The 23,205-nt window shown below is 34.6% G+C and overlaps 1 protein-coding gene across 2 annotated transcripts in view; it reads right to left on the bottom strand.

Moving 5' to 3' along the window:
• The window catches only part of LOC149801175 (kinetochore protein NDC80 homolog), an 83,284-nt gene continuing 60,079 nt past the window's right edge, over window positions 1–23,205 (bottom strand). For both annotated transcript variants that reach the window (XM_089955205.1, XM_089955204.1), the window contains exons 14-16: window positions 19,687–19,817; window positions 6,895–6,997; window positions 1–3,170 (exon numbers count right to left, since the gene is read on the bottom strand). In XM_089955205.1, coding sequence (XP_089811331.1) covers window positions 3,111–3,170; window positions 6,895–6,997; window positions 19,687–19,817 — 294 coding nt within the window. In that variant the 3' untranslated portion in view covers window positions 1–3,110. The remainder of the gene's footprint in view (window positions 3,171–6,894; window positions 6,998–19,686; window positions 19,818–23,205) is intronic.

Below are 23,205 nucleotides of genomic sequence, written 5' to 3'. Positions count from 1 at the left end.
TAAAAGCTAATATTTTATTACCAAATTACAGTAATGAAACTGATTTATCAAATAACTTTGCCAGAAATGTTTCAATAAAAATGATAATTCTCAGTTTATATTTACTGGAATGAAATGGTCATTTTGACAGCTGTGTGTGTTTTGAAGAAAGCAACATTGGTCACCACCATGTAAGAGAATTAAGTTGTCTTCACAGAAACAACAGTTAGGTGTGTGCATGCTTACTTGCAGAAGGATGGGTGTGTATGAAGAATAATGTTAAAGTGTAAAAAGAATCGTGAATATATCCGCTGCAGATGAGCAAAATGTTTTGTTGTACTTCAGTTAGAGGGAGTCCATAAATCATGATTGTTCACAACTTTCAGGACATGACCCAAATCAGGGTTGCAAGGATTTTTATTAGGGTGGCAGAACTAACCAAAATGTGGAAACAGGGTTGTGAAACTAAGAAAATTTATTTTTTAGGCTGCAGCCAAAAAAGTTTGGAAACTACTGGCCTTTACAGTACATAACCCTTAAACAATGACTGATCTTTATTAAGTTGGTCACTGTAATCAAGCACCTTATGTGTTTTAAAACAAGTCTGGTTACCATTTGAGGTTTTCTTATCCAGCAAAAATTATACCTCAGTATATGCTACTATGAAGACATCTGACCACAGGTTTTATTGATTCATTAATACAAAAATAAAATACAAAACCCTTTTCATTTTTTATTGTAAATGCAAAAGTCATTGACTCGGTGAATTCAATTCTTATATGGTTAATGATTACTCGTTACTCAGATCAACACCTTCACACAGCATCACAGTATAGTTTTCTTGTTTTAAAACAACAGTTGTAATGCCATTTTCGATACTTACACATTAAATTAATATTTTATTGAGAATCTATTCTGCAATACTCTACTCAAATGTTATCTTTATGAAGGAAAGTCATGGATGTCATCACTTGTTACAATATATATGTTTGGACAATGGCTTCATAGCTCAGTGACAGATTTTCCTTTCCACATGGATAGCTTCATTCACCTACTGGTATTGCCCTCAAATAAGGTGTCAACTGGAATAACCTGACCAAAGCTCTTAGAGTATTTAACTAGCATGTAAATAACACTACAAAGCCATGTGGCTCATGTAACAATGAATATTATCGCAAAAAATAAAAATAAATGAACTATTTGTACAGGAGTGTTGATTGACAATGGAATACAGAAGTATCCTTGTACATGAGGAAGATCACAATCATCAGGTAATTGAATAATACAGACAACCTCTCTCTTTCTCCAAAAGCACAAGCAAAAATTGCTCTGAGTGCAAACATTCTTACACACTGCCACATCACTGCTTCCTCTCTTGCACAATCACAAACAAATGCACTCAATAAAAAAATAGTGAGTTCTTTTCTTTTTTAATGTACATGAAATAAGGTTAGTGTTGCTGTAAGAATACAAGTTACACTTTATTTTTTGACAACAGAGACTCATACTGCTGCATACAATTTATGAATAAATAATGCCTATAAATAATAATGCACAGACATATCATCTTAGTTTGCCAGTATAACACAAACAGATCATCTTAATCAGTTTGCCAGTATAACACAGATCATCATAGTTTGCCAGTATAATGCAGGCAGATCATCTTAATCAGTATGCCAGTATAACACACAGATCATATTAATCAATTTGCCAGCAAAACACAGATCATCTTAGTTTGCCAGTATAACACAGATCATCATAATCAGTTTGCCAGTATAACACACAGACAGATCATATTAACCAGTTTGCCAGCAAAACACAGATCATCTTAGTCAGTTTGCCAGTATAACACAGATCATCTTAATCAGCTTGCCAGCATAACACAGATCTTAATCAGTTTGCCAGTATAACACACAGACAGATCATATTAACCAGTTTGCCAGCAAAACACAGATCATCTTAGTCAGTTTGCCAGCATAACACAGATCATCTTAATCAGTTTGCCAGTAAGACTGACAGATCATCTTAGTTTGCCAGTATAACACAGATCATCTTAATCAGTTTGCCATTATTACACAAACAGATCATCTTAATCAGTTTGCCATTATAACACAGACAGATCATCTTAGTTTGCCAGTATAACACACAGACAGATCATCTTAGTCAGTCTGCCAGTAAAACATAGAGATCATCTTAATCAGTTTGCCAGTATAACACAGAGATCATCTTGATCAGTTTGCCAGTATAACACAGAGAGATCATCTTAATCAGTTTGCCAGTGTAACACACTGAGAGATCATCTTAATCAGTTTGCCAGTATAACACAGACAGATCATCTTAATCAGTTTGCCAGTAAAACAGAGAGATCATCTTAATCAGTTTGCCAGTATAACACACATACTGATCATCTTAATCAGTTTACCAGTATAACACACCATTACAGTTAAAAGAAAGTATGCTCTGAATACATGTCTTGCACACTGACATAACATTATTGTTTTAGCCTTCTCTCCTGTCTCATTCAGTAATATCAACAAAAGTTTCTGGAGTAATTTTCCTTTTTCTTGTAACTGCATTTTTGAGAGCAGAATGAGACAAAAACTGCACATTTATTTTGTACATTAGTACTGTTAGGTCATCAAATATTGTGTCACATGGACATTACTGGATCTGATTCCTTCATTTTTCGTACACTGCCAGTACTCCAAAATAATAATTTTACATATAATTGCTCGCACTATGAAATGAACAATTATATATTTGTGTACGGAAAAAATGTGAAACATGGTACTCAAAGATAATATGTGTCAATATATTCACACAGTTATCACTGTCACCAGTTTATCTTAAAAACTTGGGGCTTATCCTGGAGACCACCAATAACAGTGTCTGATTTGGATTATCACTGATCTAAAAAAATGTTCATTTGCAACGGACTAAAACATTAAAATTAAAGGTTGAAAAAATATGTGACAGAAAATGTTTATGATTAATTATCAAAAATCATAATCAAATGCCTGGTCATTTGGTTTCTCTGACTAATCTTCAATTACTATCACACCACTAGTCAGCAATGAGATGTTCAGTGATACATGTTCTCTCCAGTATTCCTCAGTTCATAAAGAAGATAATCACTGCAATTCCTTTTGTAGTTCTTCTTTCAAGTACTCCATAACAGACAACAGGGATTTCTACAACAAACAGCAAAAGCAGCTGATAATTTTATATGCTAAATATATTTTTAAAGTTCCATTCATTAGACATTTCACATTAGATTTCAATTAAGGAGTGCATGATTGAAAGTATTAAAAAAACCTTGGAGTTAGATTAAACATTTGGGGGTCTCTGAGGGGATATGGAGACTGATAAAAACCAGTCTGTAATGTTAGATTAAACATTTGGGGGTCTCTGAGGGATATGGAGACTGATAAAAACCAGACTGTAATGTTAGATTAAACATTTGGGGGTCTCTGAGGGGATAGGAAGACTGACAAAAACCAGACTGTAGTTGACAATTATATACTGCTATGAAACTTTCAGTTGTCTCCAGCAGCCACTGTAGACTATTATCATGGAGAAACTAAATTCAGATGAAAATGGGAAATCTAAGAAATACTGGCCTGGTAACAAGGCATACAATTTATTTTTGTTTTTTTACCATTCCCTGGTATGATATTACAAGTAGAGTTATTAAAATACGGTGATGAAAACCAGAGAATTTTTCTTGTCAAATTATTCTTAAAATCTTCCAAAGAAGCTATTATTATTGCCCATTCCCAGAAGCCAGAATTTATTGGGTTTGTGAAACCTCAGAGTGACATACAGTATACTAGAAGCATAGTTCCTGCATCAGAAACTTCCTAGATTACCCATTACTGCTGAGGACTTGCTCAAAAATGATAAAGTCCCCATAATTTTCAACTCTTTCATAAGGATAATACACACAACTTACCTCTTGAGGAAAACCCACTACAAAATACATTATTATAATGAAAGTTTGCTGATGAATACTGATACATAAAAGTATCAAGTTCCCTCAATTCCTACTCTTTCATAAGAACAATACACACAATTTACATCTTGAGGTAAACCCATTACAAATACATTATTAATGTGGAAAGTTTGACAATGAATACTAATATTTATTTCTACTTCCTACAGCACTAGTCAGAAACAGATATCTCTGTATGCTAGGATGCATACAGCAATGCTAAATTGTATGTGAAAATGAGCTAAACACAAATTCACAACTTAATACAGTAATACCTCGTGCATTCGCATTTCTGGATTCGTGAAATTTTCATTGGTACCCTCTATGTATATGTTTTCTTTATTTTATTGAATTGTACCTTCGTTATATGACTTCTGTGACATATGAAGTTTACCTAGTTTACCTTCCTGACAATGACAAAGAAAACGTCAGTCATTAAGTTTACAGTCCCATTCGTTACTTGGTTTTACCTTACTGTGAGTGCAAAAGAAAACGGCAGCCAATGAATTAGTATAGGGGTAATATTAGTACATGTATACATGTACCGTACTGTAAATGCGCTAGTGTGGCAAATACCCATTAGGCGATACTGTACTCTATTTTTACGTCAACCATTTATTTCTCTTTTTAAGGGTAATGTAATAAGCCAACTTTTAAATGAAATGAAAGTGCTTTGGGAGCATGCTTTGGGTCATATTTAGGGTTTAAACCCTAGAAATAAGCATTTATTAGCAGTTTTAGTGACTCGTACCAAACATTCGCGATTCCTCCTTATCCGCGACTGGTTCTGGAACCTAACCTCGCGAATGTTCGAGGTATTACTGTATTAGTGAAGCATAAACTGTAGCTCAGAGTGACCGTCTCTGATTGAAAGGGTGTACTGACAGCTGAGTTGCATCCAATTTTAAAGTTTCATGGTTATAACATAAACAGCACCCAATAAACAAAATTTCAAAGTCACTGCAGCATGAAATATAGGTCACAATGTCCTCTTATTGCAATAAATGGTGTAGCATGTATGAAGATACATTCTCTCACCAAAGCCAGTACAAGATGAAATATTGGGCATGGTGAGCCACTTTTACTGAAAGGGTGTGATAATAACAAAGATGCATCATCAATTTGATGATTTCAGAATCAACAGTGCCTAAAAAATGAACATCAAACACAAAAATTAATTCAGTGAACTGCAAATTGTAGGCTGTAGAAACCTATATCTGCAATAAGAGAGTTCAACAAAATGCATCCCCTCATGAAGTATAAGGATTCTAGATGCACAGCATGCAAAACACCTGTGTAGTCTTTAAATAAACACAAAACTTAACCTTTATCATTTATATATATCCCATAGATCACAATGACCTTTTTGTTCTGGAGGTGTGCTACCAGACATGCATACCAATCTAGTTTAATGATTTTAACATGAACAGTGCTTGAGAATAAACTTAAAGCATGAAATATGGATCAGAATAGATCAGAGTGACTTATACCAGGTTCAAAAAACAAATATGTCAAAAGCAAACACAGAAACATAAACCTAAGCCAGTAAAATAAGATATTTGGGTCAGAGTGACCTTTTTGTTTGTATTGGTGTGGTACTTAGTTTTATGTTTCTAGCATGAACAGTGCCTGAGAAATCAATTTAAACACAAAATTCAATTCGAGTCAGCAGAAAATATGGTCACAGGGATGCACCCACTCACAAAATTTTACAATTCATGTGTGTGTGTGTGCATGAGTGAATATATAAAGCTAGTCCCCTCCCCAGGAGGGGGATGGTACTATGAAACATACTCCAAACAGATGTATAGGATCTAGGAAAAAATGAATAGTTGCGATGCATTGAGGCTGTACATACACATATGTTGTTATGTGCAGATGCCACCACTGGGGGTTGATTAATAGCTCTTCTTTACTTTATACAGGCAAGTTAAACAGCAGCAAACAAGAGGCAATTCATGAAGGCCATTATAACCGATGGAGAAAGAACCTGGGAAAACTCCAGTAGGAACCATCAACCCATGGGAAGCTACTAGCAAGCTTTCTCAAAATATCTACACTGGCGGAGTCCGAGACTCGAACCCACACAGACAGAGGTAAGCTGGCAGTGATTGGTAAAGGTGAGCAAATTAGATCGCTTAGCCACCTTGGTGCATGGAGGTAGAAATCTGGCCTGTAAATAGACACCTCAGCAATATTCCAATGTTATTGGAATCTGTATGATATGATATAAAGAAATACTTAAACCATAAATGAATCTCCTTAACATAATGATATTATGACCCCAACTATAATTACTATATATAATGATATTGTTACCCTAACTATACATAATGATATTATGACCCCAACTATAATTACTATATATACTGATATTGTTACCCTAACTATCCATAATGATATTATGACCCTAACTATAATTTCTATATATGATATTGTTACCCGAACTATACATATGGATATTATGACCCTAACTATAATTTCTATATATAATGATATTGTTACCCAAACTATACATATTGATATTATGACCCTAACTATAATTACTATATATAATGATATTGTTACCTGAGCTATACATATTGATATTATGACCCTAACTATAATTACTATATATAATGATATTGTTACCCAAACTATACATATTGATATTATGACCCTAACTATAATTACTATATATAATGATATTGTTACCTGAACTATACATATTGATATTATGACCCTAACTATAATTACTATATATAATGATATTGTTATCCAAACAATACATATTAATATTATGACCCTAACTATAATTACTATATATAATGATATTGTTACCCAAACTATACATATGGATATTATGACCCTAACCATAATTTCTATATATAATTATATTGTTACCTGAACTATACATATTGATATTATGATACAAACTGCATTACCTGTACTCCCTCTTTGTGGTTTACAGTAGCCAAGAGAACAGAGCTGAGGAAGTCAACATGATTCTGTTCTTGCCGCGTGGCCTCGGCTATCTGTAGCTCTGCCCTGGAGTATACAAGGTTTAAAAGAATAGGTAATCAACTTAATTTCAATAGAGGGAAATAAAGTTGGTTACTTATTCCTTATTACCAATTCAATAAGGAATAAGTAACCAGTTATTTATTCTGGATTCAAACATTTTGACATCAAGTGGGTTTTGCATTCCTTATTCCTGATCCATTAAGGAAAAGGTTATCACTTATTATTCAAAAATTCTCCAAATATGATTGCTCTAAAGGGCATTCACAGCTATTGGCTTTTCATACTGAGCTGTATAATATGTTAAGACAAATTAATTAGCCTACCTCAATCACAGCACCGCAAGTGGTCTAACTGGTACCAGCTATATCAAGCTGGATGCAAAGAGATGACAGATTCTATTAAAATTTTCGTATACATCAACTCTTCCTAAAACTTAAAAAAGAATTTTCATCTGTGACCCTCTGACAGTTTCTAGTTATGCATGTGCTCCAACAGAAGGAAATGTTACAAAAACATTCGCCCAGCTGACTGAGAGTTAAAGCTATATAAATATATCTATCAAAACCACAAATGAAATATCCTATCTTTAAATGATTTTGACATGGACCCATCATTCAGATTATTTCTCTAGGGTTATTTCTGACCACAAAAGAAGATGCACAGTGATCTGATTCTATAAAGAATTTCCACCTAATGAACACCTACGATTTGATTTCAATGAAAGTTCTACTTTGGAATTTTCAACAAGAGTAGGAAAAATGTAGTGAGAATTTGTCAAGCCAATTATGAGAAATGCATGTAAATTACATTGAAACCATAACAAAGAAAGAATAAATACACAAGTCTATTACTGGACCCAAACAGTTCATCCTCACTTCATTTTGATATTGATCCTCCAATTAGTTTCTATCAAGGAATATGTTTGACCCCCAAAAAGAAGTTCTGACAAAGCTCATCAAATTAAAATTGTCTAAATAGGGGTTCAGTTAATACCAAATATTGATAGAATCAATACATTTTTTTTGGTAACAGATACCTATAACTTGCCCCTTAGTTCAGTGATCCCTCTCGATCAAATTGGTGAAAACTTCTCTCATGAATTGAACATATACCCAGAGATAAAATCTCAAAGATGGGTCCAAGTCAAAGCTCATTTACGAGGGGGTTTACATGGCAAGATTTAATCCTCTTAAGGCATGTGTTGTAACTCATCATATATTTACTTGTAATTTCTCAAAATTGGCTTCACAAATTTTCTTCAAACATTTCCCACTATTGGAACATATTCCTAAAGAGAAAATGTCCAACATGTGTTGAAATCAAAATTGTCTAAGTAGGGATTCAGTGAGTACAAAATATTGACAGAATAGAAAGTTTCCGAAATCTCAGGCAGTATGGAAATTCGATAGGTGGCAACCTGATTATTCTTGGAGATTTCAACTTTCATTTTGACTGTCCTGGAAACCCAAACACATCAAAACTCCTAGATTCCATTAATGTTTTCAACCTCAAACAGTCAGTTAGACTGGATTCTTCATAGACCTGATGATAATATTCTAAGTTTCTCCATGGTATCCCATGAACTTGCATCAGATCACTTCTGCATTATATGCCATCTTGACATATCAGTCCCTAACCCTCCACCTTTATTTGCTACTACGAGAAACTTCCGTATGATAAATAGAACCTAACTAATGCATGACATCCAAGCAAACCTAACAACTTGCCCACCTCCTACAGCAGAACAACTCGATAAATGCATACATTCATTGCTTGACAAACATGCCCCAGCCACCAAGTGCAAAGTATCAATTCAAAAGTGTTCTCCATGGTATAGCAGTGGTAAGGACCAGCTTCGCACTGTTAAAAGAGACTGCTGTAAAGCTGAGAGTCACTATTCATGAGCAAATCTATGAAGCCGCTAAGAAGAATGTCACATGCAGTGAAATCAGCCCACTACACTATAAAGATCATGGAAGCTTCCTGCTGCAAAGAGCTCTTCGAGATTACTAACAAGCTAATGACAAGGAACAAATGTACACTACTTCCAACTACCTTCTCTCTAGTCGACCTTCTAAACCTGTTTGCAAATTTCTTCCATGACAAAGTACAAACCATTAGAGATAAGCTTGACAACACAATTTCAATTGACTCATCATCACCATACAGTTGGGATACAGACTTTCAGCAGCAACCATTAGCAGCATTTGAACCGGTCTCTATGGATTTAGTACATACAATTGTGATGAAGAGTGCACCAAAGTCATGTGAACTTGATCGAATTCCATCATCACTGCTACTCGAGTGCTTAGATCCAGTATTGCCATCACTAACTGATGTTATCAATACCTCTCTCTCGTCCAGGGAATTCCCATAATTTTTCAAAACTCCCACTGTAAAGCCTCTGCTGAAGAAACCAGTTTCTAATCTCCCATTCATATAAAAAAATCTTAGAAAAGGTTGTTTTATCCCAGCTTTTATCTCATCTGAATTCAGAGTCTTTTTAGCCATGTACAATCTGCATATCGCCCTTGCCACAGTACTAAAACTACTCTTCTAAAAGTATTTAATGACATTCTCTTTGCTTTGGATAGCAGAAAGATTACAGTCCTCACCCTCCTTGATTTGTCTGCAGCATTTGACACAACAGACCATGATATATTACTTCACCATCTCTAGCATGTATTTGGCATTCATGATACAGCCTTACTGTGGTTCAAGTCCTACTTGGTCAACAGGACACAAATTGTGTCTGGAATACACTCCAGCCCAGTTAATTTGTGTTGTGGTGTTCCACAGGGGTCTGTTCTTGGACCCGTTCTCTTCATTCTATACACTCAGCCGCTCTCAAGTGTCATAGATCCTCATCCAGTGTCTCACCAACTGTATGCTGACGACACCCAAATATACAAATCTAGCCACCCAACTGAAGTTGATGCTACCATCCAAGGTGTAGAGAGGTGCATTTCTGATGTGAAATCATGGATGACATGGAACAAGCTGCAGATGAATGATGATAACACTGAGGCCATTCTGATCACAACACAAAGACTTTCTCATTCACATCCTTTACCTCAAACAATAAATATCAGCAATGCCAACTTTCAAGACTGGACTATTGTAACTCAATTCTGTCTGGTTCATCTCAATATCTACTCTAGAAACTTTAAAACGTTCAAAACACAGCTGCTCAGATCATAATTAGAGTACCACGATCAGAGCACACCTCCTCACTGCTCTGTACCCTACACTGCTATCCATTCGATCCAGAATGAAACACAAAATTTGTTCTCTTTGCTACGTTTCAGTGATGGACTCTAGTCCAACATACTTGTCCGACCTCACCTATGTGTACACACCAGCAAGATACTTACACTCCTCTTCTGACAACTGTATACTCATTATTTCCACTATGAAAATGAAGTCATATGGTCAACGTTCTCTTGCATACCAGGGCCCAGCAACATGGAATGAATTGACCATTGAACTTAGACACAAAGACACAGTGATCCCATTCAAGAGTGCTTTTAAAACTCACTTATTTCGACTGCAAGAACAAACTTAAAGACCTAATAATGTTCCCTACCTTAAATATTTTCATTTTGTTTTTTTAACTTCATGGTGTTTTTTTGTTGTTGTAATAATATAATTTTATGTTTTTTTTATGTTATAGGTGTCGTCTAATGTTGTAAAGCGCTTAGAGCTTCTAAAGATTAGGCGCTATACAAAGTCCTCATTATTATTATTATTATTATATGTACATGGTTCCCGCACTTTCCTAAAGATAAATTTCCAAGTCATTTCCAGGGTATATCTACTATGAAATTAATTTTTTCAAGGTTCACATATGACCATTACTGAATGGAATTAAAGAACATTTTAGATTATAAAACATGCATTTTCTAAATCTAAAGATGTTTCCCTTTCAAGATTCTTCGAAACATCTAATTCAGAAAAGATGATCATGTACAAAACCACAAAATTTATCACACAAAACAAGTTTGATTATATTCCTATAAATTGGCATGCAAAGTCATTTCAATTTACAGAATAATTTTAGTGACCTGCATTATGTTGCTAAGTGGGAACAACATAATGAACATAAATTAGTTTAAAAAAATTTCAACCTTTAATTCTAAAGAATTATATATATATATATATATATATATATATATATATATATATATATATATATATATATATATATATATGCATCTTATACTAAGTAAACATTTCCTATTACAGTATAAAAAAACAATAAAAGCAATGAATTAGAATCCTGTCTCATAACAAAAAGAGTTAAACCCTGAATTTATCTGTGCCAATAAAATCCCAAACAAGAGTTTTAAAAGAACCTAATCTCCGACAATCTAGTTAAAAATCTGTCATTTAAAAAACATTTTAAAAAGGATTGATTTAAATTTTGACAAATGATCTTCAAAACTGTATATTGTTGTATAAACAAGGACTGAATTTTCTGTAAAATCAACTTGTTTTCTTGTAATTCGTTAAACAAGTCCCCAAATCTGTATTGATGCAAGGACTTGTATCGGTTTTTAATACATAATACAAGGGACGCTAATTTCTCATTTCAGCTCTGAGATTCAACATTTTGGACAACAAATTTGGCTAAAAACAAATAGCGGTCCATTTTCTAATCTGGATTTCCTCCAAATATTCCCATCCCATTTATCACATTTGGACATTTATGTTGGGGTGTGGGGTCAATGCAATTGCATATCGAAAATTTGGAATTTGCCGCCACCATCCGGTAGCGGCATATGGAAATTGCTTACCATCGGGCCTAGCAAATTTAAACTTATATCAACTCATACCTGCATGAAATCGATAGGAAAATGATTAATTTTCTCAGAAATGGCAAGTATGATAATCGTTATGTCTTTATTCTGCTGACAGACTAGACGAAACTACGGCATAGATGAAACCTGACCCGGTACTCACCATTTACTAGTCACATGACTTCATAAATCTCAAACGACGCTATTGGAAGTCCAATAGTCATGTGACATCATCAACACACTCCTTTTTAATGTTGTTGAACAAAAATTCAATTATATTAAATGAAAGTCAGATATCTTTTGCAAAAGCCAGAAAGAGCATATAATTCTCAACATATTTATCTTGAGAACAATGACACGAAGCTTGTCGCTGTTGCAACAATCTGACCAATCTGATTCATATCAGCGTGGTAATCATGTGATACAACAAAACTCCGGAAGTTGTTCTTGGAATAAATATGGAGAATTTTGAGTTCTTTCATTTTTTAATTTTAATTACAACCAGTATATGACTTTCATTTAATATTTTTTTTTAAAAAAAATTCTCTAAAACATTTGAAAATGTGGGTTGTGAAATTTGTGTACTAATGCAACTAGCAATGCAAATATCAGGTCACATTTCAGCAACGCCATGGTTTTATCTTGTCTTTCAGCAGATTAAAAACATTAACGATTTTAATACTCACAATTTCTGAGAAAATTAGGAATTTTCACTTTGATTTCATGCAAGTATGACTTGATTTGACAACGTTTAAGTTTGCTAGGATCCGGTAAACGCTACGCTTTGCCACCACCATGTTGGCCTCTTATGATGCTAGCCTGGTTTTCATACCTTCAATGTAAAGAAAGATACAGATATCAAGCTTTGAAAATAAAAGTCTACTAGATGAATCTAATCCACTGAGCGTTTGGATTCACTCAGCATATATGTTTATTGCAAGCACCCAAATGACCCATACTGCACCCTCCCAAAATTTTGGTTAGAACTCGATAAATTTAACTCAGTTTATTTATGACTCAATTATGTGATTGTTTTGGGCATCAAGTGGTGGCGAAAAATTCCCGGGTTTTCCCCAACTTTCATCAATATTTAGGAAATTCAAGGACATTTCATGGTCGGGGAAAAAAATATCATTTCTCCCGCTAGTGTGGGAACCCTGTATTTATCTCCAAATTTCTTGAAATATTCTTGACAATTTAAAAAAAAAATGTTTCTACTGCTGGAACAGATAGCTTACAAGGAACTCTGAAACAGTGGTCAAAATCAAAATCCATCGATCGATCCACTTTGTATGCATTTTTTCTATCCATTACCCATAAGTTGTCCCATATTTTGCTGATTCCTCTCGATAAAGTTTATGAAGACTTCTCTCCTGTGTCAAACTTATCCTCAGAGGCAAAATATCAAAGATGGGTCCTGTCAAAGATGAGATGTTATAGCTCCTGTATAAGTCAGATTCAATTATCTTACACATGTAGCTCCCCATATATGTAATCCTCAAATTTATTGAAATCAACTCAAACAATTTTCATTAAACTTTTCCAACTACTAACAGATCCCCAAGGTGAAACTATTCATGAGCTGTTGAACTCAAAATGTGTTCAGCAAGACTTACTTCATGTGTCAAACATATCCCCAGAGATAAGAACTCAAAGAAGGGTCCATGCCAAATCTCTTTAAAGAGTGGATGTTAGTGCCCATGTGAAAAGTAAAGATTTTCTGCAGTATCTCCCAGGGGAGTAAAACTGAGGGTAAAAAAACCAAACCTGGTGTCAGAACTGGGGGTCAAATAAAAAATGTGGGGGTTAAAACTGTACTGACAAATTTTCATCTGACCCGTACTTTTTCAGCTTGAAATAGGATATTGCAACTTATACAACATACTATTTTTCTCTCTAAACATACAAATAAACCAATATGCACAATTAACAAACAAATGCATTGTCCATTCAAAGAATAATTTTATTTGTTCATTTTTCTTTTAGTTTCAAGGTCTTTTTGTAGCAATATTATAGACCAACACATTACATACAAGCCAGTACAAAAAGCCTAATAAATCTTTTTAACCAAATGGCAGTTAATTTACTGCATGTCATAAAATGTGTACTATCATTGGTTTCATTGTACTTCGTCCTAGAACACAACTGTCCAAAATCAAAGAGGCTAATGATTCATCTTCTTTCTAATAAGTTACACTTTAACTTTAGGATCTTTCTTTTATTGCAGCAAAGTTAAAAACCAACAAAATCTGCAATGACCCCCCAACTTTGTAATCCAAATAACGCATTTGTCTCTACAAGTTTACTGATTTCTTTGTTGTGAAAGAATGTCTTGGGTGATAATGTGTTCTCCAGATATCTTGTGGTGAACGAGGGCAGATTTTTAAAATTTCTTAAACCCTGTCACGAAATGATTATTCACTTGTGCAGTCTTCGCACTCATGCGATCAGAAGTCACAACGGTAATTCTAATGGATGTGCCTTATTCCAGTCATGGGAATTATTTTCTCCATTTTTCATTAAAGTTAGATCCACAGTTACTCTTTTGTTTTCTGCTTCTTTCACTTTCTTCGCTAATGTTTTTTAGTGCACATCGTTTTAATCTGGAGATCACTTTCTAGTGCAACAAGCATTGAGATTAAACGTCTGGATGACATCTTGCTGAGCTCAATGGAAATCACGTGAGAGCACACGAGATATGGGGAACAAAACGTGTGCGTCAATTTTCATCAGCATACGTCCCTGACGCAAGGGAAATACTGTTTTATGGCATGCATTATTCCCCCCACCCATATATTTACCCTCAAATTTCTCAAAATTGGCTCAATGAATTTTTTTTTTAAATTTTGGTAACTGTTTAACACATTAACCCCTGGAGGTTATTCTCATTTTCGTCTGAAATTTGAGTAGGAAACACATTTTGAAAGCTATTTCTGAATACATCCTAAGACATCAACTTTCAGGTGATTTTCCAATAACCTAATGCCTAGTTGTGTTAGAAACATTGTTTTTTCTAACAGTTTTTTTTTGCTTAACAGATCTATTATTTTCATATCAAGATCACTCTATTCCAAATGCCCATCTTATCCTACTTTTTGCAAAGGTTCATCTGTCTGTTTGCAGTTCATACTGGTCTGCCTTAGATCTAAGACCAAAAAGTCTAAAATCTGGACACAAAATTGGATTCCGACCACAGGCGAATTTTGGGTGGAAAAAAATCGGGTCCAAAAAATGAGGTTTCTCCCTCTGTATTTTGTAGTGCAACTAGAACTCCAGATTATTTGGTATCATTGTAGAGCTACATCTGTCTACCTTTCTAAAGTACCAACCACTTTGATGTATCATGCATGACCTTGATGCTACAGAGCTTGGCAGTAGGCTACTACCTCCTGCCACGTTAACTCGTTGCCAGGGGTTAATGTATTAACAAGGATTTTTGATTTTGTTTACAAATTGTCAAAGAATGGCTAAATTTGTAACTTATGTGCAATGTCAATGCACAAGTGATTACATATGCAAGGAATATTCAAATCTGGTGACGTCATCAAAATGCACCCATTAACACATTAACTCCAGGTGATTTTCCAATAACCTAATGCCTAGTTGTGTTAGAAACATCTTTTCTCATTAGCTATTTGGCTTGCACATGAGCAGAAGGGTATAAGTTGGAGTTCTTTTTTTCTTGCTTAACTCATCCAGCCCCCAGAAGTTTTTGTCGTTTTCGCCTGAAATGCGTGTAGGAAATACATTTGGGGGGCTATTTCTGAATACATTGGCTTTCAACAGATTTTCCATGAGACTAATGCCTAGTTGTATTAGAAACATCATTTTCCATTGGTTATTTTGCTTGCACATGAGTAGAAGGGTAAAAGTTGGAGTTTTTTTTTTTTTTTTGCATAATGGACCCATCATTTTCATATGGAGACTGCTCTTTATTCCAAATGCCCACCTTATCCTAGTTTTTGCAAAGGTTCACCTGTCTGTGTGCAGTTCAGACCAGTCTGTCTTACATCTGAGGCCAAAAGGTCTAAAATCCAGACAGAAAATCGCATTCCGACCGCGAGCGAATTTTGGGTGGAAAAAAAAAATATAAATAGGGTCCAAAAGGTTTTTCCCTCTGTATTTTGTAGTGCAACTAGAACTTCTAGATTATTTAGCATCATTTTACACCCATGTTGGTGTATCTTAAATGACCTTGATGCTGCAGACCTTGGAAATAGGGTACAGCCTCATCACACCTACAGACAGGATTGGAGCCGAATCAGTTAACAGACCCATTATTTTCATATTGAGACCACTTTATTCCAAATGCCCATCTTATCCTACTTTTTGCAAAGGTTCATTTTTCTGATTGCAGTTCATACTGGTCTGCCTTAGATCTAAGACCAAAAAATCGGGTTCAAAAAATGAGGTTTCTCCCTCTGTATTTTGTAGTGCAACTAGAACTTCAGATTATTTGGTATCATTGTAGAGCTACATCTGTCTACCTTTCTATAATACCACCCACTTTAGTGTATCATGCATGACCTTGACGCTACAGAGCTTAGCAGTAGGCTACTACCTCCTGCCATGTTAACTTGTCGCCAGGGGTTAAAAACAGATCCCTAACTAGGAACTGTAAAACAAGGGTTGCAATAAAAGTTCTCAAAGTAGCAAGTTCATGCATCATCGTTTTAGTTACAATCTGTAAAAAGGTTGACACTTCAATACTACCCATATCTATACAGGACCAAGTACACCTCTCCCTCAACAACTGGCACACAATCGGGTCCACAAATAGAGACCACATTATAAGCGAAGGTGCAGATTACCAAGGGACCTTAAAAAATTGAAAAAAATTGCTTTGACACTGAGAAAATCATGGGGGGGAGGGGTGAGCGGCGTTAGGGAACTGGGCTGTTTATTGACTGAACCCTCATTTTCCAATTACATCGATAATAATTTTTAATAACGCGCTTTTTCTAATGAAGTTGTGCATTATTCTGTTTAAATAACATTTTCAAAATGTCCAACATATGAAAGATCGTTCCGACTGGTTTCAACAACCATCATGTGTACGCAAAAAAATCTGTGTATTACATCACTGTTTTTTGTTTTCTTGATGAGTCTGGTAGTGATGTTTAATATTATCCTGCCAAATCGTGAGTCCACAGAGCAGAAAACTAGTCTAACTGTTGATACACCACAAAACAAGATTCCTTTTATTCAAAAACACACATTTATTTCGTGAGACAATCATCTATGTCGAAACTTGATTTTTGTATTTGTTCAATTAGTACCATATTGATGTCGTGATTTCATTGGAAGTAAAAATGAAACTTCTTATCATCCTTGAGGATATTTCTAAGTGCCAGTTCATGAAACTCGCTTGCCTACAATGGAACATGTCTGTGAAATCAAGCTCTTTATGTTATGAAGTATTCATTTTGCTTGGCTGCCTTGTTATCTTTGATCAGTTATGAAAGAGTCGATTAATTTTAAGGTAGTTTTATGTTACATACACAATAACATTTATAAGTGTTTCATTGATCAAATGAAGTGAGTTCACCCGACATACGACCAGGGCCACTAGATTTTAAGTTTGTTGGAAACCCGTGCCTTTTAACTTTTCTTTCATTCCACCTCCTTTATTTGATTTAAAAGACATAATTAACTTGATAATACAAAGGAGGCCAGCTTTTAATTCAGTGCAACAATACAACAAATACTTCCGAAAGTCAGTTATCAAAACATGGTTGGCACTTAATTAGGTTCTCAGAGAAATGCTCGCAAACATAGCAGTTATGGTAGATTGACACATTTTACATTTAATTACACGAGGACACATTGCATTTATGACGATTACACTTAAAAGGAACTAAAAGATATAACTAGAACACAAATTTCAATTATTATTTAATTTGTATTTATTTATAAAAGTACTGCCTCCTCTTGGCGTAAGTGACATTTTCATTTATCAAAATTTCCTTTTATTATCACTAAAAGCAGTGTACTAGGAATGTCGTTTGGAAAAAAAATGTACAAAAATTTATGACCTATTTTTAAATTTGATATTTCATAGTGTTGATTAAAATTTCCAGGTACTATCTAAAGTTTTCAACGATAAAACGAGCGATATATGAAAGTTTCCATTACCAATTTCAATCGTTATTTTCTACAAGTTCAACAAATAGGGATAAATGTTTGGGGTATTTTCTGGTTTAAAAAATGTGATCCACGTTTGACCCTGCTTGATAAGCAGTTTTGCGAGTTATACAGGCGTGAGTTATCGAGGAAGTAGTATAATTCTTCTATTGCTTTTGATGAACTTCACCAGGAACTATCAAACAGGGTTTAAGATCAACATTCTCTAAATAGGGGTTTGCGCATTGCGAAGATTGGGTAAATACAATACCAGTTTGATATTGCCGATATCGATAAGGACACCTATTTCTTTTGTTGCTCTCAATGAATGTTTTCATTACTTCTTTTGTGGGTCAAATATATCCCTTAGTACAAAATATCAAAGAATGATCAATGTCAAAATCTTTTTAAGGAGTACACTGTAGTATCCATATATGGTATTACATGAAAAATGAAGAGGCTTTCATATGATCCTTCTTCTTACAAAAATGGGAAGATTTAAAAACCTGAAACAAAGTCTCTTAGTAAACCACTGCTAAAGACCTGGAAAAGGTAATGATGATCATAAAAAAGGGTTATAACTTTGCAAAAAAGAATTCCCGGCTTGCTTTTCTTTGCTAATTGACTTGATGCAGCATCCAGATTCCAACCTATTTAATGTGTAAAAAGTAGGCCTCTGTGAACTAACTAGAGTACTGTGAATAGCACAATAATTACACTTTTTGATTCCTAAATTGATAAGAGTCTTCCTTCAAGCCATCCACAAAGTTTTGGTCATTATGTAATGTATTTATTCTTTCAGCCACAGCTTAATTCATCCTGGAGAAAAATCCCTAAATCAACTTTAACCTGCAAGTTATTATTTTTTATATGTAGTTTTTACTGTTATTTCAATTGAAGCCCAGTGAACCATCCATGGTTCTTTTAAAGTATGTTTCATTTACCCCTTAATAATTCCCTTCGTTTTTGTGTAAAGAGTCAAAGTTGTTCAAACTATTGTTTATAGTATCATGCCATTAACTTGGTGGTATTTACTTTGTCCACCTGTGTCTGTGGATCCATCCATCTTACTTGTTCATGCTAAAACTCCTATACAGACAGACTTAGTAACATTAAACTTGCACTATGGGTAAAGTTCGGTTGAGTAAGTGTAACATATAAATAAATAGAGGGCTGATCCTTTTATTCTTTAATTTTACAAGAGAGAGAGAGAGAGTGAGAGTGGTGATAACATTAACTTTCAATTGGTTACACTTTGAGATTACTCCTATGATGGCATTACAAAACAAGTTACTATCCTTATCCATGCTCTAAAACTGATTATAAAAACAGCTTTACTTCAAGGAGAGTACATTACATTACCATGTTTTAAAACTATTTCATTCCAATGACGACAGCAGTACAGTCTTTCCTCATCCCATAAATTAATCTAAAAGCATCATCAACCACTCTCACACAGTTTACATAGGATTACAATTCTGGTTTGTCACCTGATCATATTATCGTAGTCCAGCTCTACTTTTAGATGAGGAAAACCATATATATATATATATATATATATATATATATATATATATATATATATATATATATACACACACACACACACACACACTGAAGTTTAGCCATCTTTAAACACGATTTTCTGCCTTATTAGACTGAACATGAATTTATTATTATTCTGTTGACATTTTGATACAAACAGAAAATGAGAGCAAAAAAATAATAATCAAAAAAATTGTACAGTACAGCACCTTTAAGATACAACGAATTTCAACTTTAGAGTCTTACCATTTGTGTAATTCATGAAGTTCCTTGTGTGGGTCAAGGTTGCTTTCCTGCTGGGCTGCTTGGAGCTCGGAAAGTTCCTGCTGAACTCTCTCAAACTGGTCCTGAAGTTGCTGCATCTCACTCTGGTTTGTCTGATAAAAGCAAAAAGAGATCATCAGTAAAACCAATACATACATGCTAAACCAAGTATGATGACCTAAATTATTTTTACATCATTAAATTCTGAATACTGTAAATTAACTTGAGATCATGTTGGTTACTTTTTCCTAAGTCCTCATTCCCAGTTGAAGAAGTAACCAGTTATGGATTCAATAAAAAGTCAGTAACCAGTTACTTATTCCCGATTCAAACATTTTCCCAGCCAGTGGGCTACTTACTTCTAAGGGATCTCCCCTAACAGAAGGAAAAGTTTCAGGAAAATTCATCAGGCTAATTTTGAGATATAGGGCACTCCATATTTGGTAGGTATAATAATAAAGTTCATAAGGAGATCACCTCGTCAGGCCGTATGTGGACCCTAAAGATCACAACATGATTTTGACAAGGATTGTTCTTTGACAGTTTTTATGTAGGAATATACTTGACTCCCAAAAGAAGTATGGATGATGTTTGCAATCAGAAAAACAGGAGGGTCTTCATGGATACCAGCAGTATTAAACCATCTTTAGACAAAATGAAGCCAAACTTTGCAATGTGAAAACCCCTACTTAGACTATTTTGATTTCAACCCCTGTTTGAAAAGTCCTAGTTCAGGATCTGTTCCAACAACACACAAAGTTTATCAATGCTTTGTCAAGCCAATTTCAAGAAATTGGGGGAAAAATATATGGGGTAAACAGGCCAAAAGTGGATTACATCTTGAATATATATATATATATCCATAACATTACCTTTTCATCTCTAGGGCTATTTTTGACCAACAAAAGGCGTGACAAATTACGTCCAAAGGAATCAGCTAAATAAGGGTCAGCTGAAAAGTACAGATATGACAAACAAACAAACATGCAGATCAATTTTATCAATATTACTCTGAAGCATTTATGAATGAATTAAAGCATTTTTCTTTTTTCTTTTGTTTGGTGTTCTTTGCCAATATGAAATCCGCATTAAACACCACTGATGGGTCAGTTTCCTTTCTTTTCATTTTCCTACATTTTATTTTTTAAATGTGTTTAGTCAAAATTGGAAACTGCATTCATCACCTAATTTTTGTGCGACATATGATACATGGTAAATATGAATTTGCACGACACTAAATATTTTAGTGGCAATGATGCAATCACACTGCTTAGATGCATCTCTGCCACAGATACTAAGCCCCCAGCTTCTCGAAATCAGTTTGACAAATCTTTTATTAACTTTCTCTACTGGCAAAAGTGATGTCAAAATAGGAACCGTCGAACAGAGGTTAAAATAAAAAAATTCCAAGTAGAGGTTCAGTCAATGTCCAAAGACTGTAACAATTTAATTCTGCAGATATCCAGGAAGACTCTCCTGTTTTGCTGATTACTCTTGACAACTTTGTTAATACTTCTTTTGGTACAAACTACCAAAGAATAATTGAGGTCAAAGTCATTTTAGAGGTGAAATGTAGGGTACATATATATACTGAAGAGGGAATCTCCTTGTGAACTTTTATAATACATACCCTATGTCTCAAAATCAACTCTCTTTAAACTTGTCTGTAACAGTACTCCTATTCTCTGATCCCTCTTGACTATATGTAACATTGTTAAGACTTCCTTTTGGGTCAAATATACCGCTTGAGAGAAAATTTAAAGATGTTTCTGTGTCAAATTTTGTTAAGGAGTGGTTGTTCCATATGTGAATTTGAAAGGTAACATTCTTGTAAACCTTCTTATAGCTCTCATATATTTGGCTGGGCATATTTTCTGTAAACTTTCCTTCTGTTTGAGGAAATCCCTAGCTAGAAACTGTCAAAAGAGGGGTTCAAATGAAAATATTTTAAAGATGGGTTAGTGTAATTGAAAATTTTAACAAAACTTGTCAAATCTTTGTATTTATATAGCCATTACCAGTAAGACCACTTGTATGCTCATGGGTCAGTGGTTCTTTCTGGGGTTTTCCCAGGTTCTTCCTCCACCATTAATACTGGCCACCATGTATAGCCTATCGTGTGCTGAAAAATGGTGTTAAACCCTACAACAACAACAATAACCACTTGAATGTCTCTTAATTAGATTATTTGTTTCATCTCAACATATTATAGGGATCAACGTGTTGGCCACTAGTTATAAATGCCCTTAGAAGTGTTCAAATTAGCAGCATTTTTCAATCAGCAATAAGCAAGTGGTATCTTACTGAATCAGAAATAAGGAATAAGTAACCAACTCAGTGTCAAAATGTTTGGATCAGGAATAAGTAACTGGTCACTTATTCCTTATTAAATTGAAAAATGGTTACTTCTTCCTTATTGAATCAGAAAATGGTTACTTCTTCCTTAATGAATCGGAAAATGGTTACTTCTTCCAGTTGGTTATTTGTTACTTATTTCTGATTCAATAAGGAATAAGTAACCAGTTACTTATTCCCCATTCAAATATTGTCACATCCACCTGGCTACAAATTCGTCATATACACCACATATTATTGCAATCAAAATGTTTTCAATTTTTTATCATGTGTCTGTAAATATTTTGTGTGCATTGTCTTCCTTCCTTTAATGTGTTCACTACAAATTTTAAATTTATTGTATTATACAAATAACAATTGTAATAAAAATATCCCCAAGCTTTTCACACCCCAAGCCCATGACCATGGGGGCCATAACCCCAAAATGCATTACATATTCACACCTACGGACCTAGGGAACATAATCCAAAATGTCTTATGTAAATACACACCCAAAACTATGACCTAGGGTTCATAACCCAAAATGTGTTATATATTTACACAACATGACTATAACTTAGGGGTCATGACCCAAAATGTGTTACATATTCAAACAACCCCACCCCCCAACCAATCTAGAAGTAGAAACTGTCAAAGAGGGGTTCAGATGAATATACTTTATGGAAGGGTACATGTCATTGAAAATTGTAATAAAATCGGTCCTATCTTTGTATAGCTATTACCAGAACACTCGTATGTCTCTAATTGATGTTGTTGTCGTAGGGTTTAATGCCATTTTTCAGCACAATATAGGCTATTCATGGTGGCCAGTATAAATGGTGGAGGAAGAACCCAGGAAAACCCCAGAAAGAACCATCCACCCATGAGAAGCTACTGGCAAGCTTTCCCATGTACCCACACTGGGCAAACAGAGACTTTAACCCATGCAGACAGGTGAGGCAGCAGTGATCCATAATGGTGAGTACTTTAGACCACTCGGGGCTACATCTCTGATTGAAGTAGAATATTTTTTTTCATCTCAGCATATTGTTGGGGACAGAAATCAAGTCGGTTACTTTTTCCTTGTTCCCAATTCAATAAGGAATAAATAATCAGTAGGTTAGCATGTATTACCAATTGAAAAATGCTACAAATTTGAATGTCTTC

The sequence above is a fragment of the Sinohyriopsis cumingii genome, chromosome 4, assembly GCF_028554795.1.
Source record: "Sinohyriopsis cumingii isolate HCF-2022 chromosome 4, ASM2855479v2, whole genome shotgun sequence".
Classification (NCBI taxonomy): Eukaryota; Metazoa; Mollusca; class Bivalvia; order Unionida; family Unionidae; genus Sinohyriopsis; species Sinohyriopsis cumingii.
This window is presented reverse-complemented; position numbering and strand designations above follow the sequence as displayed.